The sequence below is a fragment of the Sparus aurata genome, chromosome 1 (genome assembly GCF_900880675.1).
Source record: "Sparus aurata chromosome 1, fSpaAur1.1, whole genome shotgun sequence".
NCBI classification, from domain to species: Eukaryota; Metazoa; Chordata; class Actinopteri; order Spariformes; family Sparidae; genus Sparus; species Sparus aurata.
In genome coordinates, this window is record NC_044187.1 from 8,447,483 (window position 1) to 8,475,426 (window position 27,944).

At 44.9% G+C, this 27,944-nt stretch overlaps 1 protein-coding gene across 1 annotated transcript; it reads right to left on the reverse strand.

Annotated features, from left to right (window-relative positions):
- Positions 1-27: 27 nt before the first annotated feature.
- Positions 28-27,944, reverse strand: cbx6a (chromobox homolog 6a). Its single transcript, XM_030429843.1, has 11 exons — positions 27,732-27,944; positions 26,457-26,500; positions 26,187-26,252; positions 25,549-25,615; positions 23,716-24,993; positions 11,212-11,350; positions 10,283-11,016; positions 7,268-7,658; positions 6,266-6,507; positions 4,353-4,532; positions 28-2,578 (listed from the first exon to the last, which is right to left on the reverse strand). The coding sequence occupies exons 1-11, from the start codon at positions 27,798-27,800 to the stop codon at positions 2,333-2,335; spliced, it is 3,456 nt and encodes a 1,151-aa protein (XP_030285703.1). The 5' UTR covers positions 27,801-27,944; the 3' UTR covers positions 28-2,332.

Below are 27,944 nucleotides of genomic sequence, written 5' to 3' on the forward strand. Positions count from 1 at the left end.
AAAAAAAAACAAACCAGAATCCAGGAATGTTGTCATCACCATTTTATTTGTATTATTTGTATCCACCTATTTCACAATATCATAGAAGATCCATGAAGAAGCAACTAAAGACGAGCGCAACACTGTCACAGCCTTCAACAACCAAAAGCAAGAGAGAGAGAGAAAGAGAGAGTAAGACAGAGAGTAACGGAGAGGCGGAGAAGAAAGAGACGACGAAGCAGAGAACATAAAAAAAACAAAAAAACATTTCACTATTATTCCGGGCGTGAGAGCCCACGCAGGCACTTCACAACTGGGTGTCAAATCATTTGCGGGGCGGATGTCTTGAGGTAATAAGTGAACAGAAGCACTGACTGTATTTCGCTTGACTGCACAGTGTTGACTGGATAACTGCTTCAGTGTAGTTGGTCTAAGTGGGAATCGAACCCTCATCGCTGACAGTGGGTGGTCTGCACGAATCAAGAGATTACAATTCTTTTTCTGGTTATGTGTGACATGATGATCACGCAGTCGCCTGACTGAACGACAAAAGAACCAAGCTGATCCAATGACATCACAGTTCAGGGTGATGTATTTTGGTCGCTATATAACGGCTAACCAAGAAATGGTATTCTGGCTCGTTGTCCTTAATTTAACCATCGTTACTTTGGCGGGGAGACACTTTTGTAATTATTTTGGCGTTAATAATGAGCCTCAAGTAAAAAAATGCTCTAATTTCTTTCCCCCAGCTTTGCATCTTATTTCAGCTGTTAGATGTCAGGTGGAAGATCCATCAATGTCTGTGAAACACGATATGCCTTCGTGAAAACTATGACCAGAGACTTTGGATTATTTAAAAGGTCAAATATAACCGACTTTGCTGCCAATATGTCCCTGAAAATCAAAGTAACATAGGTGGCTCGCATCAGAGAAAAATCCATAATTCAGCTGACTTCACTGGTCTCATCACTATTTTTTGATCATGGCCAGATTTTTGTTTTTTTTTACCACCTTCTTCCCAGCTCTGAGTGCAACATTACACTCAAAAACCTTGAAAGCACCGACCAAAGATATCTCTCCTTTCATGTGAAGAGAGCATTAGATCTTATTTTTGGCAGCTTTGGCCACCTACATTGTTCAGGGGAATAGAGAGACGGGGAAAAAAGGCATCGAACTTGATGCTGCGATGTAAATGCATCCCGAGTTTGATCGATTTATTCACATCAGTACAACATGGCCACAGTAGAGTCAGTCCACTTCATACATCTCCGTCCCTGTCGGGTTATTCTGTCAGGATCTTAATTACCAGAGAGACATCTGTGTGCTTCAGAGTGTGGGGCAGTTCGGGGACACCAACACTGCAATTTACACATTTTGACACTGTTTTTTTTTTCTTTAGTGACAGGAAATGTGACTTTGCTCATGCAAATACACCTACATTCCATCTGGTTTACATTCAAGGATACAACACAAGTTCACCAAACTCACTCAGGTTTGTCAGTGTCTGAATGGTGCTTCGACAGACATCAAGTGTTTTTTTCCAGAGGTCGATTGAGAGCACCGCAACTTAAGTTTGTTGGATTTTAAGAGGCGTGAGAGGCTACAACAGGGGAGGGGGGGAAGCAGACTGGCACAAAGCAACATTAGCAGAGATACAATACACAATATACATTTATAAGACCACTGTTTTACCAAATCATGGTATGTAGAAAACTTAAAAGTACACAGACATTACTCGACAGGATAATTTACAGTTTGAGCTGAATAGAACTCATTTTGTTCCCAATCGAGCGCTGAAACCAGTAGAACCATGATAGCATCTCAGAATTCAGTTTTAGCATTAAGCACAACCAACCGGACACAAGATGAGAAAGGACAACACTTTGTGTCACTTTGTTGTGAAATTAACAAAACCCTAAGATATGGCATCATTTAAGGTTCATTCCATAACTGTACTCACACCCATCGAACCCATGTATGATCAACTGGTCCAACAGATTCTTACCTAAACCGGAACCAATGATACATCTATTATGGAACGCTTCCATAAGAGTCCAGTTCAGGCCATGGTTAGATCCACCCATGCAGTCTTTACTAAGGTGATTCTGTGACTAAACTTGCTGTATCTCACTGCAGAAGTAAACACATGAGCGTGGACACCAGCACTAAAAACGAAACAGATACACCGCTCTTAATGGCTTAAAAGCTCCATTACACATTTCAGTCCACCGGCAAGCTTCCCATCCCCAACAATTATACTTTGAACCCCAATGTGATACATCATTAAACATCTGCTAAATCGTCTCCTAAATCAAAGACATCCACCCGTTGGCTGACCTCTCCCAGTCACCCTTCACTGTTTGGGGCCGGAAGGGTTGGATCGCTGTGCGGCGTGACACGGATCCAGGGACTCCTTGGTGGCACCGCCGTAGACGTCCACGTCGTGGTCGGTCCAGGGGGCGATGTTTCCCAGCGCCGAGGAGCTGCACTCGGCCAGGGCGGCCACCTCTGCCGGCTTCAGCACCCGGTCCCACAGGTTGAACTGGGAGAGCTCCCCGACCAGGGCCTGGGAGGCATCAAAGTGCCCGCCCAATGTATCCTTGGGTAGAAAACAAAACACAGGGCTGTATATCAGAATGATAGCATGGAGAGCCAAAAGACCAAGCTTTGGGATAATGTCCAACAGGCAGGCATTAGGCCTTCTCCAATCCTATACATTTTTGAGGAATGTAGGAACTTCCCCCAAGAAGTCCCTGCTTTCCGACTTGACCTGGAACTACTGGGGCAAAGCTATTAATCCTGAACATTGATACCTTACCAACACGTCGAAGATTGAGACAGTAAGCATGTGGTGATCATTGTCACTCTCAAATGGAAAGAAATGTCTTTTGTTTGTTGGTGTTTAAACAAACTTCTCCAAAAAATAGTGAGATAAAGAACACAAAGAACAACTTATTACTATGTTTGATCGTTGTGAATCACGGTTCCTCAGATGCAATGAAAATATAATGAAATATCTTTCAGTTTAGTTCCTAGAGTGTTTTATTCTTTGGAATTTGCCAGTAATACATTGATAATGCCAGCTATCATTGGAGCAGGGAATGTTCCTTGGTTATATAAGATTGAAAAAGCAGCAAAAGCTTTATTCATACACAGAAATATTGTGTTTTGATGATAAGATTAAAAGTGCTTATCCCATTTGAGAAAACCCTTGAGAGGGGGATGTCCTGGGATTTTCCCCCCATAGAAATCTGGTCACCACAGCAACACACAGCAGCCCATCATTCATCAACATGGATTAATAAAGTGCTCGCTCTCCCTCTAAAAAATATCCATTAAATTAAGTCTTGTTGCATCATTGCAGAGTCTTGCAGAAGTGGACTCTCAGCTCTTTGCTTTTCATCCTTAATGAAAGGACGACGGGCTGCAGAATGAGCTTTGGGTTGTTCTTTTGACACCGGGGAGGAGGATAATGTCAGATTTCATAATGGTTACATAATGTGGGTTTCTCACTAATGAAGGAGAGGCAGCCCAGTGTGCGGATAAACACAGTTAGGTTCCATGACTGTTCATGCGTCAAAAAGCTAATGGTGGCCGCTTAAAATTGCACTCCCTATCTCACTATATCGATCCGTCCATGTATCAAACAGACGCCCATTAATTCATCCATCCATTCATCCATGTATCCATTTATCTGTCAGGCATCCCTCCATCCATGTATCCGTAAAATCAATGCATCCATCCAAACAATCTAATCATAAGGGTTGTTCGGGGTCCCAGCAGTGTTGTGGACACCTGTACGCAACTTCACAGGTTTCTAGTAGCAAATAACAAATATTCATAGTGGTTTCAGAACATCTCAACCATCCATCTTCCAATCAGTCCATCCATTCAGACATGCATCTATCTGTATGTCCATCATTCATACAATCATCCATCCATCCATCCATCAGTTTGATCAACCATCCATCAACTGTTCATGCTATCCATCAATGCATCCATGTATCTTACCATCCTCGATGCATCCCTTCATTGGAACACTTAGTCCATTCATCCACCTACCTATCCATCCAGTGGTAATACATCCACCCATCCATCCATCCAATGGTAATCCATCCATCCATCCATCCATCCAATGGTAATCCATCCATTTATCCACCAATCTATCATCCAATGGTAATCCATCCATTCATCCATTCATCAACCAATCTATCCATCCAATGGTAATCCATCCTTCCACCAATCTATCCATCCAATGATAATCCATCCATCCATCCATCCAGCTGTCCAACTATCCATTGATGCTCCCATTTTTCAATCCAGACATCCATCTATTTGTTTTATGTATGTATCCATCCATGTGTATATCTCACCTGTTCCTGCCCCAGTATGAGGACACCTCCTGGTTTGATGGGATGCCAGGCAGCCAGCCCCTCTCCCCTCCCCTTCATCTTCCCCCCCTGGTAGGCCTTCCACACGCCGTCCCTCAGGGTCCAGCTGACACAGATGTGCTGCCACTCGTCCTGTGGTAGGGTCAGAGGCAGCTGCGCCACCTGCAGGCCGGAGGACACGGTGACTGTCGTTACACTTTCTTTTTTGCAAACTGAGTGATTGATTTCAGGCCTGCTGAGCCATGACACATCAAGCTTGGTTTCTGCTTGGATACGGGACAAGTGTGGGCAGTAATCATTGCAGAATGTGGACACGCTGGTGGTTTATGTCAGCAGAACTACACTCTGTGGACACACTCAACCTCCCTTCCACTACAGTTACAGACCCCCACTCCTCTCTGCCAGGGGAACTATAAGTGTAAGCACTATGAAAGGTAAGCGTTTATCCACTATATAAAACCCTGGCTGCAAAGAGCGTCTCTGTGCCGTCTCCCTTCAATAACATATGTTTACTGTAAGCCACAGCGCTACAAATGTGAAAACACAATCTAAGAACACGGGCTTCTCTTTCTCCGAGTGCTACTTAATGGTTTTCTATCACATGAAAAACATTTGATCATTTGAATGGATATTTTCATTTTTAATGATTTTCAATATTTCTTTCTTTGCATGACTTTGAATGCGTGATGTGTTGTTCAAGGGCAACATCTGTTTTAGCCATTTTCTAAAGGGACTACATGTTTTATATCCAAATTAACGGTAAGGCTTGATGGAGGATCGACACACGCACATTCGGCACAGACCAATTTTCAGCATTTTTCCATTTACTGGTAATGGGGATTTTTCTGCCAGATTGCAGGTAAAATAAAGTCATTCAAAAATGGCTCTCATGCATCATCCTCTTACACAATGCCCCACCCACAACAATATCTGACTGGTTACATGTCACAATTAATATCCTATAAACACTAAATAATTCTAATCTATTAACTAGTAACTAAATGTATCCAAAAAATGTAGGATAAAGTAGCAGTACCTTAAATTGTACGTGTACTGTTCTTAATTGTACTTAATTTCATCACTGGTTGTTCCAGATTTTGACACTAACATTTTCATTTTTAATGCAATTGGTGTCCTTGATTTTCTTCTGTTTTTGACACTTTTTCCCTTTATTTGGTTTCCCGTCTTGACAACATTTACACAATCATCTTTAGATATTTCCTCTCATTGAGTGAACCATTTTTTAGGGAAGAAATACAAAGCAGCCATTAAAAAGGTTTCATAAATAATGTCGTACCAGTTCTCTACAGATGGGGCATCTGGAGCAGCGATTCTTGGAATTTTAAATAAGTGTTTCGTTCAAATATTTGTAAAAAAAGACCAAAGAGGAGTTCATCACAGTTAAATGTAATTCATGTCCCTGATATCTAATTATCAGTATCGCCTCCTAATGCGCACCTTAGGCTATAATAGTGCATCCAGAGACGAGACCCTAACCTTAATTTAAACTCTAATCCGCAGCATATTGACTGAAACAACAACTGGATGCTGTGACACTTTCAATTAAACTGTTTGTTTCATTTCATCACAAGAAGAAGTTGTTCTGTCACAAGAATGAACGCGTTCTCATCACTCATTTTAATAAATGAATTACCACGAGCCATCAACAGCTCGCTTGCAATGGAATGTGAAACGGCATATTAGGCTAATGATTTCCTTATCAGGCTGCTTCGGGTTGATGAATGAAAGGAGACCTTCAGGGTACAAAATACCCATTCTTTTTTACCACAAAAAGGCCATTAGTTGACACTATATAAATGAAAATTACATGAAAATTGACTTCACTTCACCTTTAAACCACTTGATTCAAAGCTCCAGGTCTGAGAAATGATTACCTTGTCGTTGATGAGCAGCTCCACGGGGTTGTGGACTCCCTGTAGCAGCACCAGCTCGTTGGGCTGCCCCGGGACCGAGTAGGAGAAGGGGGTCCCGATGCCTCCCTCTTTGGCCTTCAGCCATACGCAGGCGGTGAAGGCGTACATCTCTGTTATCTCTTTTCTCACCAGGCCGTACATGTAGTTGGTTCGCATGGGGAAGGAGAGAACGAAGCCATCGGGGAACGACGGCTCCGTCAGCGCTGTGGAGGCACAGAGGATAAAGGAGATGAACAGAGGCAGTCAGAGCGAGAAAATGGAGAAGGACGGCGCTTTAATGGCGAATTCAACGATCAGCCTCTCTAACTGGAGGCCACACTGCAGCTCTTAGGGGAGAGAGAGGATGCAGAATCCGTCTGAGAGGTCGGGAGAATGACGGGGCTAAAAAGAGAATAGAGAAGTGCTTTTTTTTTCTCTTTCCTTTTTCTAACCTTCCTCTTCGCAACCTCATGAACTCTTTAGTCGCATCCTCCAGGCTTCCACTTCTCCAGTTATCAAACATGTCTCCCTCTTTACACTCTCGGCATCACTTCTGGAGGACAGCCAGGCCCACGGTTACCTAGAAGGCTCGATATACAGGTTTCAAGTAAGAGAAGCAGATGATTTTAAGGCGATATCTTTTCTCATCTCGCTCCTTCCCTCTGTTGCATTATGTTTCCTCTCAGCTCTCGGCCCTCTCTGACATTTCACTACCTCCAACACTCATTAATCATCTTTTTTTAATCTACTGCTTATTCTCCACTGCTGTGATGACCTAGTTCACCCACAGCGCTCATTAAAGTTTCATTTGAGCCTTCTCTCGCGTTGCCCTCATGCACGTCAGTGTACTAATGCAGTTGTTTGCCTCCCTGCGTGTGCGTATTCATCCACACATCCCCCTTCTTTTTCTCTTTCATTCAGCCACCACCCCATGTCTGTACTCTCCTCCTCCTCCTCCTCTTCATCTCCCCCCAGGATACTCACTGTGTTCCAGCTCAGTGACTCGGTGGCTGACGGTGTCGATGCCCTGGTTTATCTTCTCGTGCTGGCCCTGCGTCTCCTTCCGCATCGCCTGGCGCTCCTTCTCCAACATCTTTATCTTCCTCTCCAGCTCGCCCTCCAGGTCCTCCACCCTCCAGGTGCCCTTTCCGCGCCCAGGGGAGGCCTTAGATGGGGACTTGGGGGCAGGGGAAGCAGGGGAGGCAGGGCGGCGACCCCCTGGGGCAGCCGCTGCAGGTGGGGAGGAAGCACTGCCGACAGGAGGAGCGGGAGCCTTGCCGGCGTTACCAGTCGGGCTGCTGCTGCCACCGACGCTGCCACCTGTACCAGCAGGTGTGTCGGTGAGGTTCAAGGCAGCAGGGCCGATCTCTGCCTGCAATAGAGGGAGAGAGAAACAAGGTAAAGTGGGTGTAAGTGACTCAAAGCAACACTGTGCAGTTTTTTTTTAGAAAGACAAGTGATTGCTGAGTCTCATTAAATCAAATACTAATGCTTTGGGTCGGTGGATCTGGTTCAGCACCAACCCAAAATGGCAGTATTTGATGACCTGGGAACGAAACTCAACCATCATCTTTCCCCCAAAAAAGCTGCGTACTGTTGGCTGGAATAATCCCAAAGAGGGATGAACAAAGACACAATAAAAGAACTGCTGTGGAGGGGAGAAAACAGCTCAAGGGAGAAGGAAGCAGCAAGAGTTTTAACAATGTTAGACACAAACTTTCTGTGGAATCAGGATTCTGGTATGTATTTTTTTTGAAAAGGCTTGTGGAATCACCTAACAAACACAGTGTTGTTCCGACAGCCAGTTGGTCGGTTCACAACTTTGGGTCCAGACAAAATGAATGAAATATTCATGAATGAATAAATTACAGAAACCTTAATGGAAAACACAACTTCATACGGTTTAACCGCCTTTTACCTTCCCTAGCTTCAGAAAGCGTTCTAGACTTTATTTTCCTCTGAGAACAGAACATTTATTCAGTTTTGGTAAAAAAAATAAAATATTTCTGAGTTTGTATCATTGCCTCATTAATATTGTTAATTTTAGAATTCTGAGTTTGAATTTCTTTAAGGTAATGAAGCTTAGGGTTAACAGCCCCCTTTATGCTGATAAATATTAAATTTTTTTCATCATCCACGCATTGTTCCCTCAGAAAGTAACGAAAATAACGAAAAAGATTCCCAGATCCACACCAAAATTTACTGAGCTCTATTCTGGGTCGACACCCACCCTTCAGCAAAGTTTCGTTGAAATCCACTCAGTAGTTTTTGTGTAATCGTGGTTACAAACCAACAAACAAACAAACAAACACGAGCAGAGGTGATTAATAGCTCATAAGAGGGCAGCCTCAGTCATGACATTGTTGCATCCACGGAGTCTGTTCTGCATTTTAATCTTAGGAGGTACAATTTAGAGCCACGTTTCCCATTCGTACTTGCGTTAAAAAGCATTATAAGCTCTGAGATTCCCTTGTAATTTCTCACTAATGAGGGTCTAAAGATCAAAAGCTGGGCTTCTTAATTCAACACGCGCGGCGGACCTTCTCTCAAGATTAAATGAGGAGCAGCAGTCGGCCTCGACACGCGGACATCTTGTGTGCTGCCTTCCAAAGTGTTTTATTTTCAGTGATTAAAGTCATTGATTTCTTTGAGCATAGTCTTGTGAAAGACTTCCAATGGAGAGAGCTGGCGGACCTTGCGCCGTTTGCTGAAGGCACAACATGAAAGTCTGCGTTTAAGTGGATTACGAGTTTCGACTTAATGAGAGGAAAATGCAAGAGAACAACATCTGTCGGTGCTGCTTATTTAGGGAAGTTTGGATCTTCGTCCCCGGCTGGTGGAGCCCGCAGGACTTCAAGTAAAAAAAAGATTAAAAGCTACGAGAGGAGCACGTTCTTGTCTTCCTCGTCGTGGCACAAATAGTAGCACAGTTTCACCAGTCGTTTCAGTCATAGTGTAAAAGGAAAACGCAGGAAATTGACTGAAACGACAAAGCAGCTGTGCGACGAGAGGTGTTGTGTCGATGACAGCAGGCTGCCCGGCAGTGTCAGTATTAGTATTCATGGCAGAAGTTGGCAAAATAAAGGTGTTGGGGAAGCAGCAGTAAAAAGAGAGACGCTGCTGTTGTTAAACTGGATGAGACGGCTGCGAGGGGCGATATATAATATCAGGAGAGTTGCTGAGGCAGGAGTGGATGTGGACGTCCTGGATATAAATTCACTCTGAGGGAGACAACCTTGTAACCGACTGTGCTTAGAGAGGGCTGGCAGTGATGCAGCGCTCTGTGTGTGTGTGTGTGTGTGTGTGTGTGTGTGTGTGTGGTGTCTCAATCTCAGCACACACACACACACACCACCACCACCCTCCTTCCTGTCCAGCCAGCTTCATCTTTTATTTATGTCCCTATCCTGCTGTCGGATGCGGAGGTACAGGGTGGAGGCGGCTGACACAATGTGTGTGTGTGTGTGTGTGTGTGTGTGTGTGTGGAGGGATGTGAGGGCCAGCGGGTGGTAAGATTTCCCATGGGGTCCATGGGCGAGCGCGTGTGTGCAAGACACGAGGAGCGCCTTGTGTCACGAGTCGCTTGTCAGAGGAGAGGTGAGGGGGGGATAAAAAGGGGGGAGGGAGGAAGATGAAGGCAGCTGAGATGATGAAGAAGTCACCGCACAGGCCTTTAAACCATCCCACTGACATGAAATCGTTACTGGCACTTTTCTAATCTGATTTTTTTTTTTTTTTTTCATTTTGGTAGAGAAATTCTGAGCGCATTATAAACACCTGGAGGGTCTAAACTTCACACTGGACCTCATGTTTGGACTCCTGGACCAGAATCAGGCTGAATGTGGTCACCTGAGAGCAGTGGCTCACCTGGCTGATTCATGGATCAGGTTCCAGTCCAGATACCCTGCTGTCAGACAAAACTCACACAGCCAGAACAACAGGTTTTGTTTTTGCCAAACTTTGTCTCGCCCCGTGCTCAGCAGCCATCTTTCCATTTACCTCGAGTTTCTCAATGCGGTCCTTCAGGTCCATGATGGCCCGGGCCAGCTCCTCCACGGCCCGCGCCGTCTGCAGCTGCGCCGCGGCGGAGGAGCTCACGTCGTCCCCGGCCATGACGCGCCGGTTGCCGCTCCACACGCCGATGCTCCGCTCCGGGACGTTCCTCTCGTCCTCCAGGCCGCTCTCGCACTCGCTCAGCTTCCCGGTCAGCTCCCGGATGGTCCTGTGGTCCATGAGGATCTGGTCGTTCTGCTGCAGGACCATCTGCCGGAGCTCCTCCGCGGTGGTCCGGAGGTCTTCATCCGCGGCTCCGTACAGCGGGTCGTCCGCCTGCTGGTGCTGCTGCTCCCGCCGCTGCCTCAGGTCTTTGCTCTTGCATTCCCCGACCGGGACGGGCGTGCAGATCAGCCGGCTGAAGCTGAACTGCTTCGCGGACCCTCCTCCCGTCTCCCCCCCGAGGTTGAGCTCGTTCAGAGTGGGAACCTCCAGGCCGATGCCGCCGAGCCCGTTCCCTCCACCGTAGGACTCGGAGCCGTGCAGGGCGCCCAGCGGCCCGGCGTGAGCCACCGAACCGGGCTCCAGATCCTCCAGCAGCGTCTCCGATGTCAGCGTGCCGTTGTCGCCGAGAGGCGCGGCGCGTTTCCGGGGGTAAACACTGGCGATGATGCAGATGACCGCGCCGAGGAAGGCCAGGGTGCCCGCTCCCACAAGCACCACCACGAACTTCATTGTGACTGTGGGGATCGATGCGAGAGATTAGACATGCACACAACTGCAAACAGAGAGGAGCATCACTCCGGAGGAAGAAGAAGAAGAAGAAGAAGAAGAAGAAGAAGAAGAAGACCTCTCACCAGAACACAATCACGACCCACTTAGACTCGACTCATGAACCTCCAGCTGTGGATGTAAACGTAAATGTGGTCACTTACGTTGAGGAGGTGTCTGCAGTGTTGCTCTCGCCGCCCTGTTGTGTGTGTGTGATATTGATGGCTCCGCGCTGTCTGGACCAGAGATGATGCTCCTCTCTCTCCTCCGGCTCCGTGTTGCTAAGCTGCTCTCCTCCGCGCGTTACCATGGGGACCGCGGGGAGAGGAGGAGCGAGGATGTGGGCATGCGTCAGTCAGAGCAGAGGTGAGGTGAAGCTCCAGCAGCAGCAGCAGCAGCACAACAAACAAGGCTGCGATGGATCGATGTGTGTGTGTGTGTGTGTGTGTGTGTGTGGATAGTAAGAAACCTAGAAGAAAGAGGAGATGAGTGAGGAGGATGCAGCATACAAAGGGTCTTCTTTCCCATTTCTTTTTATTCTGTATTATTTTATTTCACCTGTATTTTACCTGGAAGTCCTACTAAGATCAAAGTCTCTTTGACAAAGGGAGGGAGACCGACCCAAGCTAGCAGCCAAACAACCCCACAAATATTAAAATGCAACATATACATGTGTGATTGACAAAAAATCCACGATTAAACCACAAGTCTCTTTCACAACTTCCCAAACGATACACTTACATTCATCAACCGTATTTCACGACCAAGGTGCATCGTATAAAGTCCAAAGTTCTGTATCGTACGCAACTGGACGTGTTTCAGTTTCGATCCAAGAGGCTTCTTCAGTTCTAACTAACTGGAGGGGAGAGGCAGGTGTTTAAACCCTATGTGGGAGGGAGGGTTTAAACACCTGCCACTCCCCTCCAGTTAGTTAGAACTGAAGAACGTCCAGTTGTGTACGATACAGCTCTTAAGGCCCCCACACACCGCCCAGACTCAAACCAACGGCCAACTGCCTTTATCCGACCACTCCGTTGCCTCTCATCTGACCCGTTCAGGGAGGAAAAGTTGAATTGAAACATACCGCCTCGACTGCCAACTACACAGCAGCGTGTACGTTCTGCGCTTGCGCGAGACGCAATAAGTCTCTTTGACATCGGTTGGCGCTAGTCTCGTGCCAGTAATCCAAAACATGAAAACAGGAAATGACAGAACAGAGTGCAGACCATCGTCACTTCTGCCCCTCCTACACTACGCGCTGATTCGCTAGCACACCGCCAATCAGAGTATCTGATGGCGTCCAATCCTCAGACCGCCAACACTCTCAGACTTTGCAAGTTTAATCTGACCATACGCCATCCGCGTGGTTCCAAAAGCTTCCAACACAGCTGAGCATATCGAACAGATTTGTTCCCGAACTCGTCCGAGTCTCCCCAAGCGGTTCAGATGTCCAACGTGTGTTCCTGCCTTTAGTATTACCGTGATCTGGAGGGCTGAGAACCCTCATCAACAGGGTATGAAGTCAAAACCCGGGGTCCACCGATTGCAAGACACCGCTATCAGAGAAAAGAACAGACTGGAAACGAGAGCAACCACGTGCAGACTACAATTAGTAGCATTAGAAATAACATCAAACAACCATTCCCTTATTCTATTATCATCCTCGTCCCAAGACATTTCTGGGTGTTGAAAAGATGTTTCATCGTCATGATAAGACCAATACAGAGGAAAATGTGATTCCATTAATTCATATAATTCACACAGCTTGTTGTCCTCCTGGAAATGTTTAAATCTGCCAACATCAGGAGCCAGAGGAAGGATTCCTGCTCTCAGCCGTGCAACCAAAGACCTTTGACTCTTTGCCATACGAATGCTTGATTTGAATGTTGGTTTTAACAAAACATAGTTAAACAAAACGTCTCCAAATCTCGCCAGTACCTTTCCTCCAGTTACGCTCACGTTACAAAAGGAAATGTTACGATGCAGATATCGTAACTGAGCTTCCTTAAACATAGCAAGAGTCTTTGCAGGTGATGGAGAACTGTGCAGTTTACCCCACCCACAGTGAAACCTTTTTATTGACCCTGTTTTCAGACATCAAGCAAACGACTCCACAATCCGAACATTTCACATTTTCGGCTTATTGAACCAGGAATCCAGCCCATATCACCCTGAACGGCCAAAGAGGGGGCAAACTTATGAATATCCAAGAGGCATCGTGCAGCCCTGTGCTGCATACAGTCTGCTAAATATCCAAGTGAAATATCCAAGATCTGTAAAAAAGCAACAACTTGGAGGAGTGGTGATAACTCAGAGTAGCAAACAGAGATATATTGGAAGTCTACCTGGTATCGCTTTATGGATAAAATATGTTTCAGTGCAGTTGTCTGAGAGTGATCAATGATGTCCGACCGCCAATCATAAAGAATGCAATGGCGAGTGAGACTTTGTTTTTGTACACTGCGGGAGAAAACGGAGGAGGCTGCATGCATATAACTTCACTCTCATGAGTTTTTTTCTCAGTTTTGCGGGTCGCAAGGCCGATAAACGTCTGCAATCTGACAAAGTGTTATAGTATCGCTGCTTCCTGATTGTTCAGATCGAAAAAGACAAAGGATGGGGAGAATCTGGGGCGACTTCTGAGGCCGTATTGCAAGTGTTACGGCCAGCGCCTGGAGGGGAACCGCGGCGCAACATGAAAGCAAGCCTCGCCTCTAACCAGCTCCCAAGAGCCACCAGCTGCAAAAGGATCCTGCAGCCATTTTTAAAAGAGTTCATTTCAAAACGCAGAAACTGAGATGCCAGCAGTCTGGAGTGGAGAGCAGAGAGCCCACAGTGAACCGGGAGGAGACGGACTCACGACTGCTGGCTCGGAGGCCGGAATCAATCAGCTTCCCTCGGCAACCTCACACTCACACTCAGGCATCATCAGTAAACCAGACACACCTGCAACCAATCACACACTCACACACTCAGGTAACACAACAGAGGGATCCCAGAGGAAATAAAGCACATACATTCATAAAGATGTTTATATGACCTCCGGCGTCGTCATAATTAATTTACACCTTTCACGTCATGTGGAACACGATCAAACAGTAATGTTAGCCAAATGCTAACGTTAGCTGCTGTCTAATAGAAGCTAATGGGTTATCAAATACATATTTTACCTTGAAGTGTGTCTTTTCACTTGCTGGTGTCGAAATTATGACAATTTGTCAGATTCTTATCTTGCGGCCTGAGACGACATTTGAGCTTCCCCACCCTGAGCGTGACATCAGAGGAAAATGGCCGCCGTGCGAGTACGGCACATACGTATGTACAGTGTTGCAATCGTTAGCAAGAGCTGTCACGGAAACATCAGCGCAAAACTGTTGAAATAAATCGAAAATAAAGAAACTCAGCTCCGTGTCACAGTGCACACCCTCACCCTTACGTGCACTATTCCCATGATGCAACAGGAGACCCCCGTCAGACTCACAATAATAAGTGACAATAACATAAAACGAGGTCGGTTTAAAGTGAGACGCAGAAGAAAGTAAGATAAAGCCGTAGGAGAGGAAGGAAAACACTGAAAGCTGGGACCTTAGACACTGACACTGTTTTTTTGACTGAGTGGGAGGAAAAAGATGTTTTCCCTGAGAGACAGAAAATCTCTCCGCCAACAGAAATGTTCCGACCCTGACACCGCGGTCCTCTGTGGCTTTGTTCAACAAACGTTCTCTCTCAAAAGCTTTCTTTTCAGTGGATGGATAAACCGCTCTTAAAGGGTTCGCTTGTTGAAATGAGTACAAATTGAATAGAGCAGTGTTCCTCAAACTTTTCACAATGTGTACCACCTCAAAAACAATCATAACCGTCATTAAAGCGCAGTAGTGTACCAGCGTTTCCATTTGGTGTGATTGATGGAGGACAACTGGATCATTTCAGTTTTCACAACACGGGACAAAACATGAAGTCATTCAGTGGATAACGGAAACGGATCGCCAGGTAACCCTCCTTTTCCCGGGTTACGGCAAAAAATTGTTTGGCGATAGCAAAAGTTTATAGGGAACCACCGTAAACGCAGAAATATTCTCCTCCTGCTCCGCACCTCTCCTCCAGATGCTTCCAGTTTTTTGGCGTCATGTTTTAACATTTCATGTTACCTCAGCTTACTGCCGTGCCGTTGCAGTTTGACTTTAGCTCGAGAGCAATCACTGATGACTAGCGACATGCACGAACATGACTACAAATACAAACAAATTACAAGAAAGACATAACAAATTTTTATATTAAAGGGATATTCTGGTGTAAGTTTAATCCATGGTCTAAATCACCGTGAAGGTGTGTTAGACTCCCTCTCGAGAGATCAAGTTAGCAGACGGCTAATTTACGGAGTTTTATCAACCTCAGAAACGACCGCACGACAACAATACACTGCAGTAAATGGATCCAAATATAAACCGCCTCCAAAAAGCCACAAATAATGCTCAGAACAGCACCAAACTTCAGCAACAGTACAAATAGGGTCTCAGCACATAGTCCGGGGCATCTAACCTCCGCTAGCTTAGCTGGATTTCTATTGTGAAGCTAAAAACAGATTTCAACTCTCCTCCATCAGCTTCCGGGTCGGGGAAGTCCCGACACGACGATTACCGAGTGCGGTTAGAAATGCTCAATTCCGTTCTTTTCCCTGTCCGCTCTGGATAATAACTGTTATAAACTGGCAGGTAAGACACATATGAACTTTGATTGCTTTTCCATGGAGTCATAATCATACATTTTCATCCATGAGCCGCGGAACTCTACTGCACTCGGTAATCGACTCGTCGGGACTTCCCGTCAACAGGAAGCTGCTGCAGAAGAGAGGTAAATTTAGTCAGCTTTTCAGTAGAAATCCAGCTAAGCTAGCGGAGGTTAGATGCCCCGGACTATGTGCTGAGACCCTATTTGTACTGCTGCTGAAGTTTGGTGCTGTTCTGAGCATTATTTGTGGCTTTTTGGTGGCGGTTTATATTTGGATCCATTTACTGCAGTGTATTGTTGTCGTGCGGTCGTTTCTGAGGTTGATAAAACTCCGTAAATTAGCGGTCTGCTAACTTGATCTCTCGAGAGGGAGTCTAACACAGTTTCACGGTGATTTAGACCATGGATTAAATTTACGCCGGAATATCCCTTTAAATGGACTTGCACTCCTATGGTGCTTTTCCAGTCTACACCTCGAAGCGATTTGGGGTTCAGCGTCCTTCCGAATGCAAGATGACCCACTCTACCTCCTGAGCTACAGCCGCCCCTGTTACATTTCAGTTTAAGTATTTTAATTTCAGATTCTGCAGTGATTTTATTGTTTTTTTTGTTTTTTTTAATTAGTCGTTGGATTCCTCTGGATGCCACTAAATGGAGCTCATGTTCCTCCAGTACACAGTCGGAGAATGGTGGAAATAGAGGCCCGGCTGACTCAAGTGTTTTTCAGGCGCTGGTATGTTTTTGTTGTCCGATTGCCAATGAATTACTTTCAAAATGTAATACTTTGGCTCTGATGTAGCATTCTTCCTCTGTCTGCAGTCTCAGCTCTGTGTTATCAATCAATCTGATGGGCAACACGTCACAACTTACAGCCTGTCAACACCAAAGAATCTGAATCAGCAAAGTATCAAGTAAAATTGAACTTAAGTACAGTAAATTGCAGTAAGTCATAAGTTATATAACATATTGGTCGATACCTACATGTGACTGCACTGCATTCAGTCCTCTGAGGCGACTACATGCTGCAGAACTCTTCGTCTCTACATCTTCTCTGTTTCCTCTCTCCTCGCTTGACTCCTGCACTCCTGTAGAAGTCTACAGGGAAGATGTCGCTCCTTGATTCTGAAGGACTGATTTTTTTTAGAGAGCTCAGTTTTTCTGTTTCCTCACATGAACTAACCTCAGGAGGAAAGATTTGGTATTTTTAACCTGTCTTCTTCATCTTCTTCCTGCGAAGTGTGATCTGTAGCTACCGGCCAGGAAATAGTCAGATTGCCCCCATAAAACCATAAAAGCTGTGGTATTCACACTCTGCTTTTTGTATGGATGCAACAAACCAGATATAATGTATGTTAATTAGTGAGTGTTAGAGATGCCTGTGGGCAGATTGTGTTAGGCTGCCTCCCTGAAGTTTCCCAGCCTTAGCATCATATTGATACGTGTGGTATCGATCTTTCCATCCTAACTTTCAGCGAGAAAGCAAAATAAGAGTATTTTCCAAAAAACTTATCTTTATGCCATTGCAACAATTGAAGAAAGTCACAAAAGTGTTGCTTTGCGTCCTCGAATCAAACTCAAAAATAACAAATATCACATTGAAATGACTGGAAATGACGTTTAAACATCCACCGCAGTGAGAGGCTCAAACACCAGTACAGTCTGGCTTTCCCTGCAGAGACCAGTAGCCTAGATTGTGGATTAATCTCCAGAGGTGGCTGATGTTGCGTGCACACACACACACACACACACACACACAGATGTGGGCCGCTCGCATCTAACGACTATTTTAGTTCCATCTGGCTTCATAAGCCCGGTGTTATCCTGCCGGCGAGGGAACAGACGAGAGAGAGAAGAAGAGACGAGGTATCTACGAATCACCTCTCTGTGTCAGTCTGTCTCTTCTCTCTCTCTCTCTTTTTTTTTAAACATCCATCACAGCAGCGCGAACAGACGAAGAATGAAATAAAACGCCGCGTGTGGAGGAGATGGAAGGCGTTTGAACTAGATGTATGTCTTCATCACAGCATCAAAAACGCTCAGAGACGAACGCCGAGGCATGATGACCTCAATATCACCCCAGCCTGAAAACACACTGAGGCTCTGCGACTGGAAGCTCCACAGTGGCTCAACAGCGCCTCCGTGTGGGGCATTTGGAAACTACAGCAAAACAGTTTCTTCCTCTCCTCTCCTCTCCATTCCCTTCCCTCCCTTCCCTTCCTTTCCTCTATTTCTTTCCTTTCCTTTCCTTCCTCTCCTCTCTTGTCTATTCCGTTCCTTTCCATTCCTTCCCTTTCTCCCCTCTTTCATTCGCTTTCTTGTTGTGGTCAACTTTTAACCTCTCCTCTCTTCTCTATTCCTTTCCTTCCCTTCCTCTCCTCTCTTCTCTAATCCTTCCCTTCCTCTCCTCTCCTCTTTTCTTTTCCTTTCTTGTTGTGGTTATATTTTAACCTCTCTTCTCCCCTCTATTCCTTTCCTTTCCTTTCCTTCCTCTCTCTTCTCTATTCCTTCCCTTTCTCTCCTCTTTTCTTTTCCTTTCTTGTTGTGGTTATATTTTAACCTCTCTTCTCCCCTCTATTCCTTTCCTTTCCTTTCCTTCCTCTCTCTTCTCTATTCCTTCCCTTTCTCCCCTCTTTTCTTTCCCTTTCTTGTTGTGGTTGACTTTTAACCTCTCCTCTGTTTTCTTCCCTGTTCTTTCCTTCCCTCCCCTTCCTCTCCTCTCCTCTTTCTTTCTTTTTGTGGTTAACTTTTAACATAGATTTAAAAAGTACCTCAAACAAGTACAAGATATCACCTTAAACTAGTACTTGGGTAAAAGAGTACCCGATATTAAATGTACTTAAGTCTAAAAGTACGATCAAATGAACATTACATATATATATACTGTATATATATATATTTACATGATTATCAGGTGCAATATTCTGCAATTTTGTAATCATTGGGATCAGTGTTTTTTTTTTTTTATCTTTATCTGATTGTTGATCAAATAAACTAATTTAACTTAAATGATCAAATAAATGTAGCAACAAGTCAAATATTTGCATCCTAAATGTAGCAGAGTGGAAGTAAAAAGAGGCAGAAATACAAAGTACACACATACAAATACCTCAAACAGGCAAAGTACTTACTGTGAGTACTGTCCTCCATGTCTGGCTTTCACTCCGCTCATCAGTCTTTGCTGTAACTGCTTTATAAGTCGATAATATGTCAGTTTTGTGTTCTTTTCCTCTGCCAAAAACCCAAAAACTGCAGTTTCAACGTGGATTAAAATGTTCCAACTCCAAGGCTATTTCAAATTCAAAGCCACCCCGAGATGAAAAATTGACCCTTTGGCTTTCTTTTTATTCACTCGGCTCATTTTCCTGCCTGTTTTCACTCTTCTTTGGACGGATACGACTTGTCAAACTGGGGCAGTTCGCAGTTGTGCAAGTTTGTTTCTGACAAAGAGAGCGACTGAAAAGTTTTATCTCGCGTTAAGATTTAAAGCGCTCCATGAGATAACCTTGGTTAAAGCTTAATCGATTTGTTCATCTTTAAAATTGCGCTTCATTTCACAAATTTGTAACCTGCAGCCCACCGCCCAAACAAAAGGGGGCTTCTCCACCAACACACCGGGCTGATGAGCTTTTCTGTTGGAGATCTCAAAAGATTTAAGGACTTTTGAACGCCTCGAAACAATGAGGTGTTGAAAGATTAACAAAACCAGAATCCGCCGAGCCAAATTAAAAACTGTTGGAAAAGTTTCAAGACTGTAGTCTCTGAAGGAGCGCCGACCCGACCCGTGTCGAGGTTGGCGAAGTTCTCACTCTTATTCCTCTGTTACATTTTAGAGACTTCACAGCACTTTGTACATGATTAAAGCCACAAAATGTAACTTTCTAGAGTGGATGTTTGGGTTGAGACTCAAAAATCAACTCTCTCTCTCCAGGAAGTCTATTTTTTTTTTGCTTTAAATGCTTTGAAACGGATATGCGGATATCAGATGAGAGGTATTTAGTCTCTGTGTAAACAGTAAGAATCTCTAATCAGAATGATTTCAATCACATTAAAAGAAATAGTGTCCATGTAACCACCGATCATGGCTCCAGTTTAAGGAGGAGGTCAAATTTAGCGAAGTCAACGGAATATGAAACAGCAGAGAAGAAGAGCAAACAAAAAAACAGAGCGAGCTGCTTTTTGAAGAGCTTTTAATCAAAAGCCTTGTACAAGAAACACACAGAAAGCAACAACAGTAACAGGTAACATGACACTGAATACATAATCTGTACAATAAGGGTTTGCAAAACATGCTTCAGAAGTTCAGATACATTACAATGTCATCATTATCCTCCGCCTCCTCGTCATTACCATCAATACAATGTACATAAGTTATATAAGCATTAAACCGGACAAAACTGCAGTCTTGACACATTAAAAATCAGTCAGTTTGCCTTCTGATCAAACCCATATTGAACTATCAAAAAAATGGCATTCAAATAAACAGCATCACATTAACATTATTATGCATATTTAAAAAAAAAAAAAAAAAAGGTAATAAAGTACAGTACAAAGGGGAAAAAAGGCTTAAAAAGCACAAATTCATTGAGCATCTTTATCCATACATTTCATCAAGGATCCTTCCTTTTTTTCCAATTAGTGCCACGTAAATCTAGCACTTAAAATTACATCACATATAAACGTAAAACAATTCAAAAGTGGGGGGGGAGAAAAGCTTTAAAAAGGTCAAATAATAAAATAAAGAGCCCTATTTGGTTGAAAGATAGGCCACTAAGTTGAGTTGTGCTACCCGATATGAGAAAAGCAAAAACAGAAGAAAAACGTTGCTATCAACTGTTGGAAACATCGCCTAGCAGCCTAATACCTTACACATCTACCAACTGCAAGAGTCACTTCTATCCACCACTTAAAGATATCAAAGATATAGTAGATGAAATAAATCTATTCCAAATCATGAGATATCCATTGGGAGAAGAAAATAATCCTTCATCTGTTTCTGGGAAAATACGAAAAGGACTCGGTGTGTTTTCACTTCGTCCAACGAGGATTAGAGTTTAGTTCTGTCCTCAATCTGAATTTGAGCTGGAGACCATTTCATTTCTTCCTATAATGGATGTGTCATTTTGGAATAAATCCTTCCACATGTAACCTATGAGAGTATTGAAACAGCATCGACGACAACGAGAACCATCCAGTAACATGACAGGAGAGGAGGCGGCATCTTCCTCGTCCGCGCTAACGAAAGACATTGAGAATGCTGCGTTTGCAGCGCCGGAAAATGAGACATCAGAAACCCATCGAGGTTATTACAGTTTGTGATATTTTGAAATCTTCTTCTTTACCACTGAAGCCCCCGCTCGTACGAAAGTTTTCCTTTTCTTTTTTTACCGTGTAGGAGGCTGAGAAAGACGAGATAAACGTCGCCTGGTGTGCAGCTGGGGTTGTACGGAGCAGCTATAAGGCAACACATGCGGAAGATTTTTTTTATTTTTTTTTTTTAAATACTGTAACACACAGGTACACCAGAGTAAGAGCCACGGTCTGGGAAGGTCTACAAAGAGCGGGCAGCACCAGAAAAAAGGTTTAAAGTTTGAGTATAAAGGGCCAGGTTTCTTTTGAAGAACCTCAGGTGCACTTGAAGGTCAAAACCATTGAACACTTTCAAGCTTGCAGGAGTTTAGCTGAAAGCAACCTGCAGTGAATGAGCTCGGCAGAAGTTCACAGGCAACGGTTTGTCAAAGATCACACCTGATCAGATCAAGAAGTTCGCTTTCTTCTCTCGCCGCCAGATTACCTGACACGCGTCCTGACTGTAACATGATGCCAATGAAAGACGGCACACCTGAAGTTTCTGGAGAAAACAACCGTGCCAACATCCCATGCTTTCCTGTTAGAAAACAGCGGGTACTAAGTGGTACATTTTGGCCTCACAGCATGGGCGGTAACAAATACCGGCAGCTGGAATGCTAAAAAAAAAGCAACTGATCAATTGTAACCTGATAAAGTGGCTGCAGAGGCAGAGAGCAGATAAATTCATCAGCCACGGGCAACAGATGATTTGTCTCGAGGTGGTTTCTCGCAGCAGGAACAGAGGATGTTTTTCATGTTTGGGCCTGGTACGTCAACACACCCCTGGGTCTAATTCCTCGAAGTTCCTCTCCATGTGTCGAGAGCACTGCGTAAGGAATCACGTCAAAAGTGTAAAGCCAGAACATGGAGCTTTGCTTAAAACCTCAACAGCAAAGAACAAAAAAACAAAGAAATGCAACATGGTTTTCTCATTGCTACAGACGGGCTGAACTTCCAAAGGTGATGCATTTTTTATGAGTTCCGATATCAAGTTAGCATGCCGTTAGCTGCTGTCGACCACAACAAAAAACAAAACCTGTCAAACAGTTGTGACTGAAACCACAGAAAGTATCTGGTACAGAGAAACGCTGAAGCTGTGTCCACATGGTTTAGAAAATAACGCCTTTAAAAGGAAAGTTCTAGAGAGAATCCAGAGGTTCTAAAATCTAGTGAATTAGATTTAGTGAATTAATTGACAGAAAACAGGCCAATCTTTGTCCTCATTCATGGTTGGGTTCGATTTCTCTAGCCCTGTGGGTAGCAGGAGGCTGGACCATGCTACACGAACCACTTCTATTAAAACATGAGACCATACTAATAAAGCACTGTTAGCTTAAACACTGACCAGAAACATCCAAAGGAACAAAGCAGGGTGTAGGGCGCGTTTGCTCTACCTGCCAAAGCTCAAGGTAAACAGGCAAACTTACCAGCCTACATTGATTTTTACAAGTCTAAACCGCCTGGAAACACGTTTCACAGACTTCGAACAGCTGCCAAGTCGCTCAAAGATTCAACAACCTGCTATTTTTAGCTGCATTTGGTTGGTGGCTTCAGCCTGAAGCGTGTTCAACTCATGGACCTTCTATATACCGTGACAAGTTGAGAATCTGGCACTAAGAAAAAAGTTCTGAACTAACTTCAGGCCAGTTTAGAGTCTTGGTGGACGTCACAGAGTCATGATGAAGGTGGTGGGTTCGTGAGAAAAACAAGGCAAGCAGGGAAAAGACGGCAAGGACAGCAATAACTTAAAAACTACAGTTCTGTATATTCTTTTGCAGCTTTTAAGGTTGTGCGTGCACATAAATACTTACTCATACTGTATGTACTGTATATGCATGTGCGTTCAAGAGAGCAAGAGGAAAAGGCCTTGAAAAATTGATGAACTACATAAAATAGGTCATTTTCTCGATGCAGTCAAGTGCATTGCATTTACCTCGCTGTATTGATGCAATATATGAGTCCAACTGTGTTACGTGCAAAAACACATCACCTAATTTATTATTAACAAGCTGGACTTCCAATGAGACAAGGGGTGGTGGGGGGGGGCAGGAAATTGGCATAACACCTGAAGGCCGTCAATAACGACCTTCACAGCAGGGCCTGAATATAAAAAACGATTTGTTTCTTTCACATACAACAAGTGCGCTTGATAAACACTCAAAACACGCACCAGATGGGTGGGTGACGGGCGAGTGTTTCGCTTGTTGGAAAATTTTACACCAAACAAGCTAAAGTCAGCCTTTCTGAATGCAAGTGAAAGAAAACAAATGGCGTTTCCATCCAAGTCTGCTTCAAAGAGCCAGTGCTGTGCAAGTGGACAAAATATGGCAATTTAAGTGACAAGGAGGGCGTATTAGCTGCCCCTTCAAATTTATACAATTCTTCTTCTTTTAAAATTTTTTAAACAAAAATATGCTCCTTTCTTTACTATTCAATGACTGGGCGGTGTTATGTTACATCACATTTCATTAATTGCTACACAAATATGGACACACCTTTAAGGAAAAGGTAGGAGGGGGCTGACGTGGCAACACTGGCTTGACATTTTTTTCCTATTATCAATGGCAATCGACTTCGTAACATCTGATCTCCTATGGCTTGGCTGGAGAGGGGTCATCGGCGGTGGTGCTGGGGGGAGGGGAGGAGGCGTCTTCGGGGCTGGCGGAGGGTGAGGCAGGGCCGGAGGCAGGGGAGGGGAACTCTTTTATGGTGACGGTGACGAGGTTGGTGGTGACGTCGGTGACCACCACATCTTTGCAGCTCGGTGCCATTTCGGGGTGCCAGTCAGGGTCTCCCTCTGCAGGCACCCGTTTGGCTTCGGTCGGGGTAGCGCTCTGATCCCCAGGGGTGACAGCAGAAGGGGTGGCAGGCGGCTGGCGTTTCGCCCTGCGTTGGCGAGGATTTTTCCTGCCTCCGTCTGGGGCCACAGAACGGTCCAGGGAACCTTCCTCCCCCTCGTCTTCTAAGGAAGAAGAGGGTGAGGAGGGGAGGAAGGGAGATGCTGACGCTGCGGGGTCTGCATCTGAGGACGGGGCGGGAGCAGGTGACTTAGCGCTCTGGCTCTTCTGTGTCTCTGTATGAGGTTTAGTGGACTTTGGAGCCCCGCTGGAAGGTGAGGCTCCTGTGGAGGGCTGCGATTTAGCAGCTGAGGCGTTGGTGGAAGATTTTCCTTCGGAGCCGCTTGAGCTGGAAGGAGAAGGAGGTGACTGGTACTGGGAGGAAGAGGAGTGGGGGTCCCTGGCCCCTGTGCTGGAGCATGACTCTGGGTGGGAGTGAAAGGGCAGAGGGCCTCCACATTGCAGCCCAAATGGCTTCCCGTACATCGGAAACCCCAGCATCTTCAGAGGGGGCTGGAAAGGTCTATAAGGTGCCTCTCCCTTCTTCCCGATGATGCGATTACGGGAAGGGATGTTTTGGCGTCCGGCTGTAACATTCCTGCTGCCTGCAGCTGTGCCACCCCGGCCTGGCTTATCAATGACCTTCAGGTTGAGGATGATCCGGCCTCTCTTGACCTCCCGGGGTTTGACCCTACGGTTGAGGATGCGGACGGTCTCAGAGAAGGGGGACACGTGCACCCGGGAGGGGAAGCCCCCAGGGTTGGAGAAGGTACTTGCCAAGGGGTCTGTGCGGGGCAGAGGGCGCCTGGACATCCTGTGGCAACGGTGAATGTCTTTCTTCAGCTTGTGGGTGGCTGCAAGGGAATTGAGCTTAGGGGTGGGTGCCGCAGCTGAGGAGGAGGACGAAGAAGCTAATTGATGAGGTGAGGCGGATGAGGAAGGAGTCGCTCGGCTGGAAGTGGACGAGGAGGAGCCTGATGCAGTCTGGCGGGCGTTTAAGGCTCTGTTGCTGGGCCTTCCTTTCTGAGTGCGAGCCTGAGGGAGATGAAACAGAATTAAGAAACCATCTTTGCAGTGGGAGCTTTACTTTTGTAGAACATTTCATCACCACAATTTGTAAATGTATGTTGCAGAACACCCAATTTGTTTTCAACTTGTGCTCACAGCTGGTAACCAATTTGCATCAAGGCAACGGGTGCAAAACATTTCTCCGTGGAGCGTTTTTCAGACTGGCTTTCACTAGGTTTTCTGTCAGTTTTGTGTTGTCATGTTACTGACAAACATAAAAGAAAGATCTTGTGTTTGTCATGCTTGTAATAATTAGGCTGATATGAGTACATGTGTAAGAATTCACGTTACAAGCTTAAAAATAATCTGCTTCATGTGTTTTGACCTTATTCTTACTTAAAAAAAAAATGGAACTTCACCACTTCCTGTAACGTGCTGCTGGATGAGCACTGGTAGGTAATGTATTAATAAATCATGGCTACAATTAAAAAATATGCTCATTGGAAGGATTCTATTTCAGCTGCTGATGTGTTGAAGTGTCCACAAAATACCATTTGAACCAGTAAGTATACAAAAGTGTACCTTCAAGACAAAGTTTTTGGGTTTTGGCCCCCGTTTCTTCGGCCCATGCAATTCTCTGTCCCGTTCCCTGTGAAAAGGAAATGACAGTTACGAGAATACAGATTACAAAAGTAAAGACGGTCTAAAAAAAGAGACCGCCATGATAAAAGCAAACTTAACGAATCAAAAGAGGGGATGGTGGTGAAAACTGTGGGTGTGTGAAAGTAGAGCAGTCGAGCACAGAGAACGTTTGAAGTCTCGTTTGAAGGCAGACAGTTTCTGTCCTCACGTGGACTTGTTAGTTTCCATTTGATGCATTTTCAGCTTTTGTTCGTTTTATGGTGTCCATTTTAGTTTACTGTAAACATCTTCTCTGTGTGCAGCACAGGGCTTTTAAGTGGCTTGGCAGTAGACATAAAGGACTTAATCAGGAAGAGAAGAGGAGGAGGAATGACACAACCCTAACAGATGAGGTAAAAGCAGAAGCACTCACCAGCAAGATACACAGGAGTTAAAAAAGAAAGTAGGGGCACGCAGTATCGAAAGACACACTTTAAACATTTGAAGTAAGAGGCCCAAATCCTGCGTGTAGCAGACAATGACTGACTCCAAGCACAGACTGTGGAGACACTCATCATTCCACATGGGAGTTAACTCACTTTTGCTCAAAGCCAAGTATCAGCCTGTCGTCCAGAATATTCTCCTCTGGCTCCCAAGTGCTGTGCCTACATAAAGATGGAGCAACATTAAATTCACACATCAAAAGACAACTTTCTACCACGAGAAAATGTTGCGACGAAGTGGAATTAAGTCACATTTTCTGTTAAATTAAAAAATTGCGTAAAAAAGAACAGACAAATGCCTCGAATTAAAAAAGGAGTGAGGTTTGTAAATTTCAAATTAAAGTCAAGGTTAAGAGAAGCACTTACTTCATTGCCCATCCTTTCCATTTCACCAGGTATTCAAGCTGTCCCTGCAGGGAAGAAGGCAAATGTTGGATTAACAAAAACAGCTTGCATATGAGAACACAAACAAGTATTTAACAAATATTTCTCTATGGAGCTACTTTGCTGATTGTTTGCCGTTTTGGTCCTGAGTTTTATGTTAATCTACGTTGGAGAGTTGCTCTGCTCTTTACACACAAGAGGCCAATCCTGTATGCAACCCGTGTAAAAAAACAAAACAAAGACTTTATTAGTTTAACCATGTTTCAGCCCTGCAGACTCCATGCCTGGCTCAATAACAGTCTGGAAAATGTCATGTCATAACTTGATTAGTTTCATGGAAAAAACTGCACTTCTTGTCTTTGATTTGATTGCGGGCGCTTCACTGTTCTTATCTTAACGCGAGCTCGTCCTGGTGCTCAAAGTTAAACTGACATGAAACATCAATAACACAAACTATATTTGACATTGGGAATTGTACTATTACATAACACTGTTAATGTGATGTTTTGAAAAAGATCAGTGACTCAACATCTGTGTGATGAACTCATCTTTAACCTGAATATGATATTCCTGCTTTAACGCAAATGCAACTATGAAGCTCTGGCAGGCAAATTCAGAAGTAACTGGAGGCCTGCTGGGCCTGCTGGTAAACTATGTATACCAGCCACTTAAGATGGTACCCCACCATGATTTATGGGGTCTTTTTTTCCAAGCCTTACTACACTGATAAAACACTGAGAAAGTACCAGAAGTCCTTCATCAACTGTGGCTAATAGACTTCCTTCTTTCACATCTCAGAAGGCGAGAACTAATGTTTTGGTAACCATCTGTAGAAGAAAAGCAGTAGTCTCCAGCAGCCTTTAATGTGGCTGCTACACACACACACACCTCTTCAACATAAGACTGTGTAGCTTTAGCTGCCATTAGCTGGCAGAAAAATCAGGCCCCTCCATTTCATAGCACAGCCCTCATCTGCTCGCCTGGGCTGCCTTGTTCCGCAGCTAGCCCCTTCTTTGTGTCGCTGTTTTTATTACCCTGCTAATGCCTGAATATACGAGCCATGACTGATAGCCTCGCTAGTTAGCTTCTAGCTAGCCCTGGCTAGCAGGGTAAAAGGAGCCTGCGAGGCCTCCATAGCATAGCATAGGGCGCAAGAAGACAGCCCGGAGCCTATGGACCGGAGCAGAGCCGAGCCGAGCCGAGCCGCGGCCAAAACATCTGCGGGAAGTCAAAACACGCGGGACGGCTGTAGCTCACCTTACGGACGCGGCGTTTCAGTATGGCTTCCGCGGCGAAAACACGATCTCCCACCGCCGAGAGCTCCATCTTTCATGCCCGAACGAACGCTACCTGTGTGTGTTTTCCTCTCTCCGGACGTCAAGCACTGCTGTCTGCTCGAGCCGACCACAGCCAAACTGTGCGAGAGGCACACACACATGCGGACACATGCGGACACACAACCACACACTC

Coding starts and splice junctions, on each gene's coding strand:
- cbx6a (XM_030429843.1), bottom strand. CDS start 27,800: ATGGAGCTCTCGGCGGTGGGAGATCGTGTTTTCGCCGCGGAAGCCATA. Junction 11,017..11,211: donor ACTGCAGACACCTCCTCAAC/GTAAGTGACCAC, acceptor CGATCCCCACAG/TCACAATGAAGTTCGTGGTG. Junction 6,508..7,267: donor AGTCACTGAGCTGGAACACA/GTGAGTATCCTG, acceptor GTGCCTCCACAG/CGCTGACGGAGCCGTCGTTC.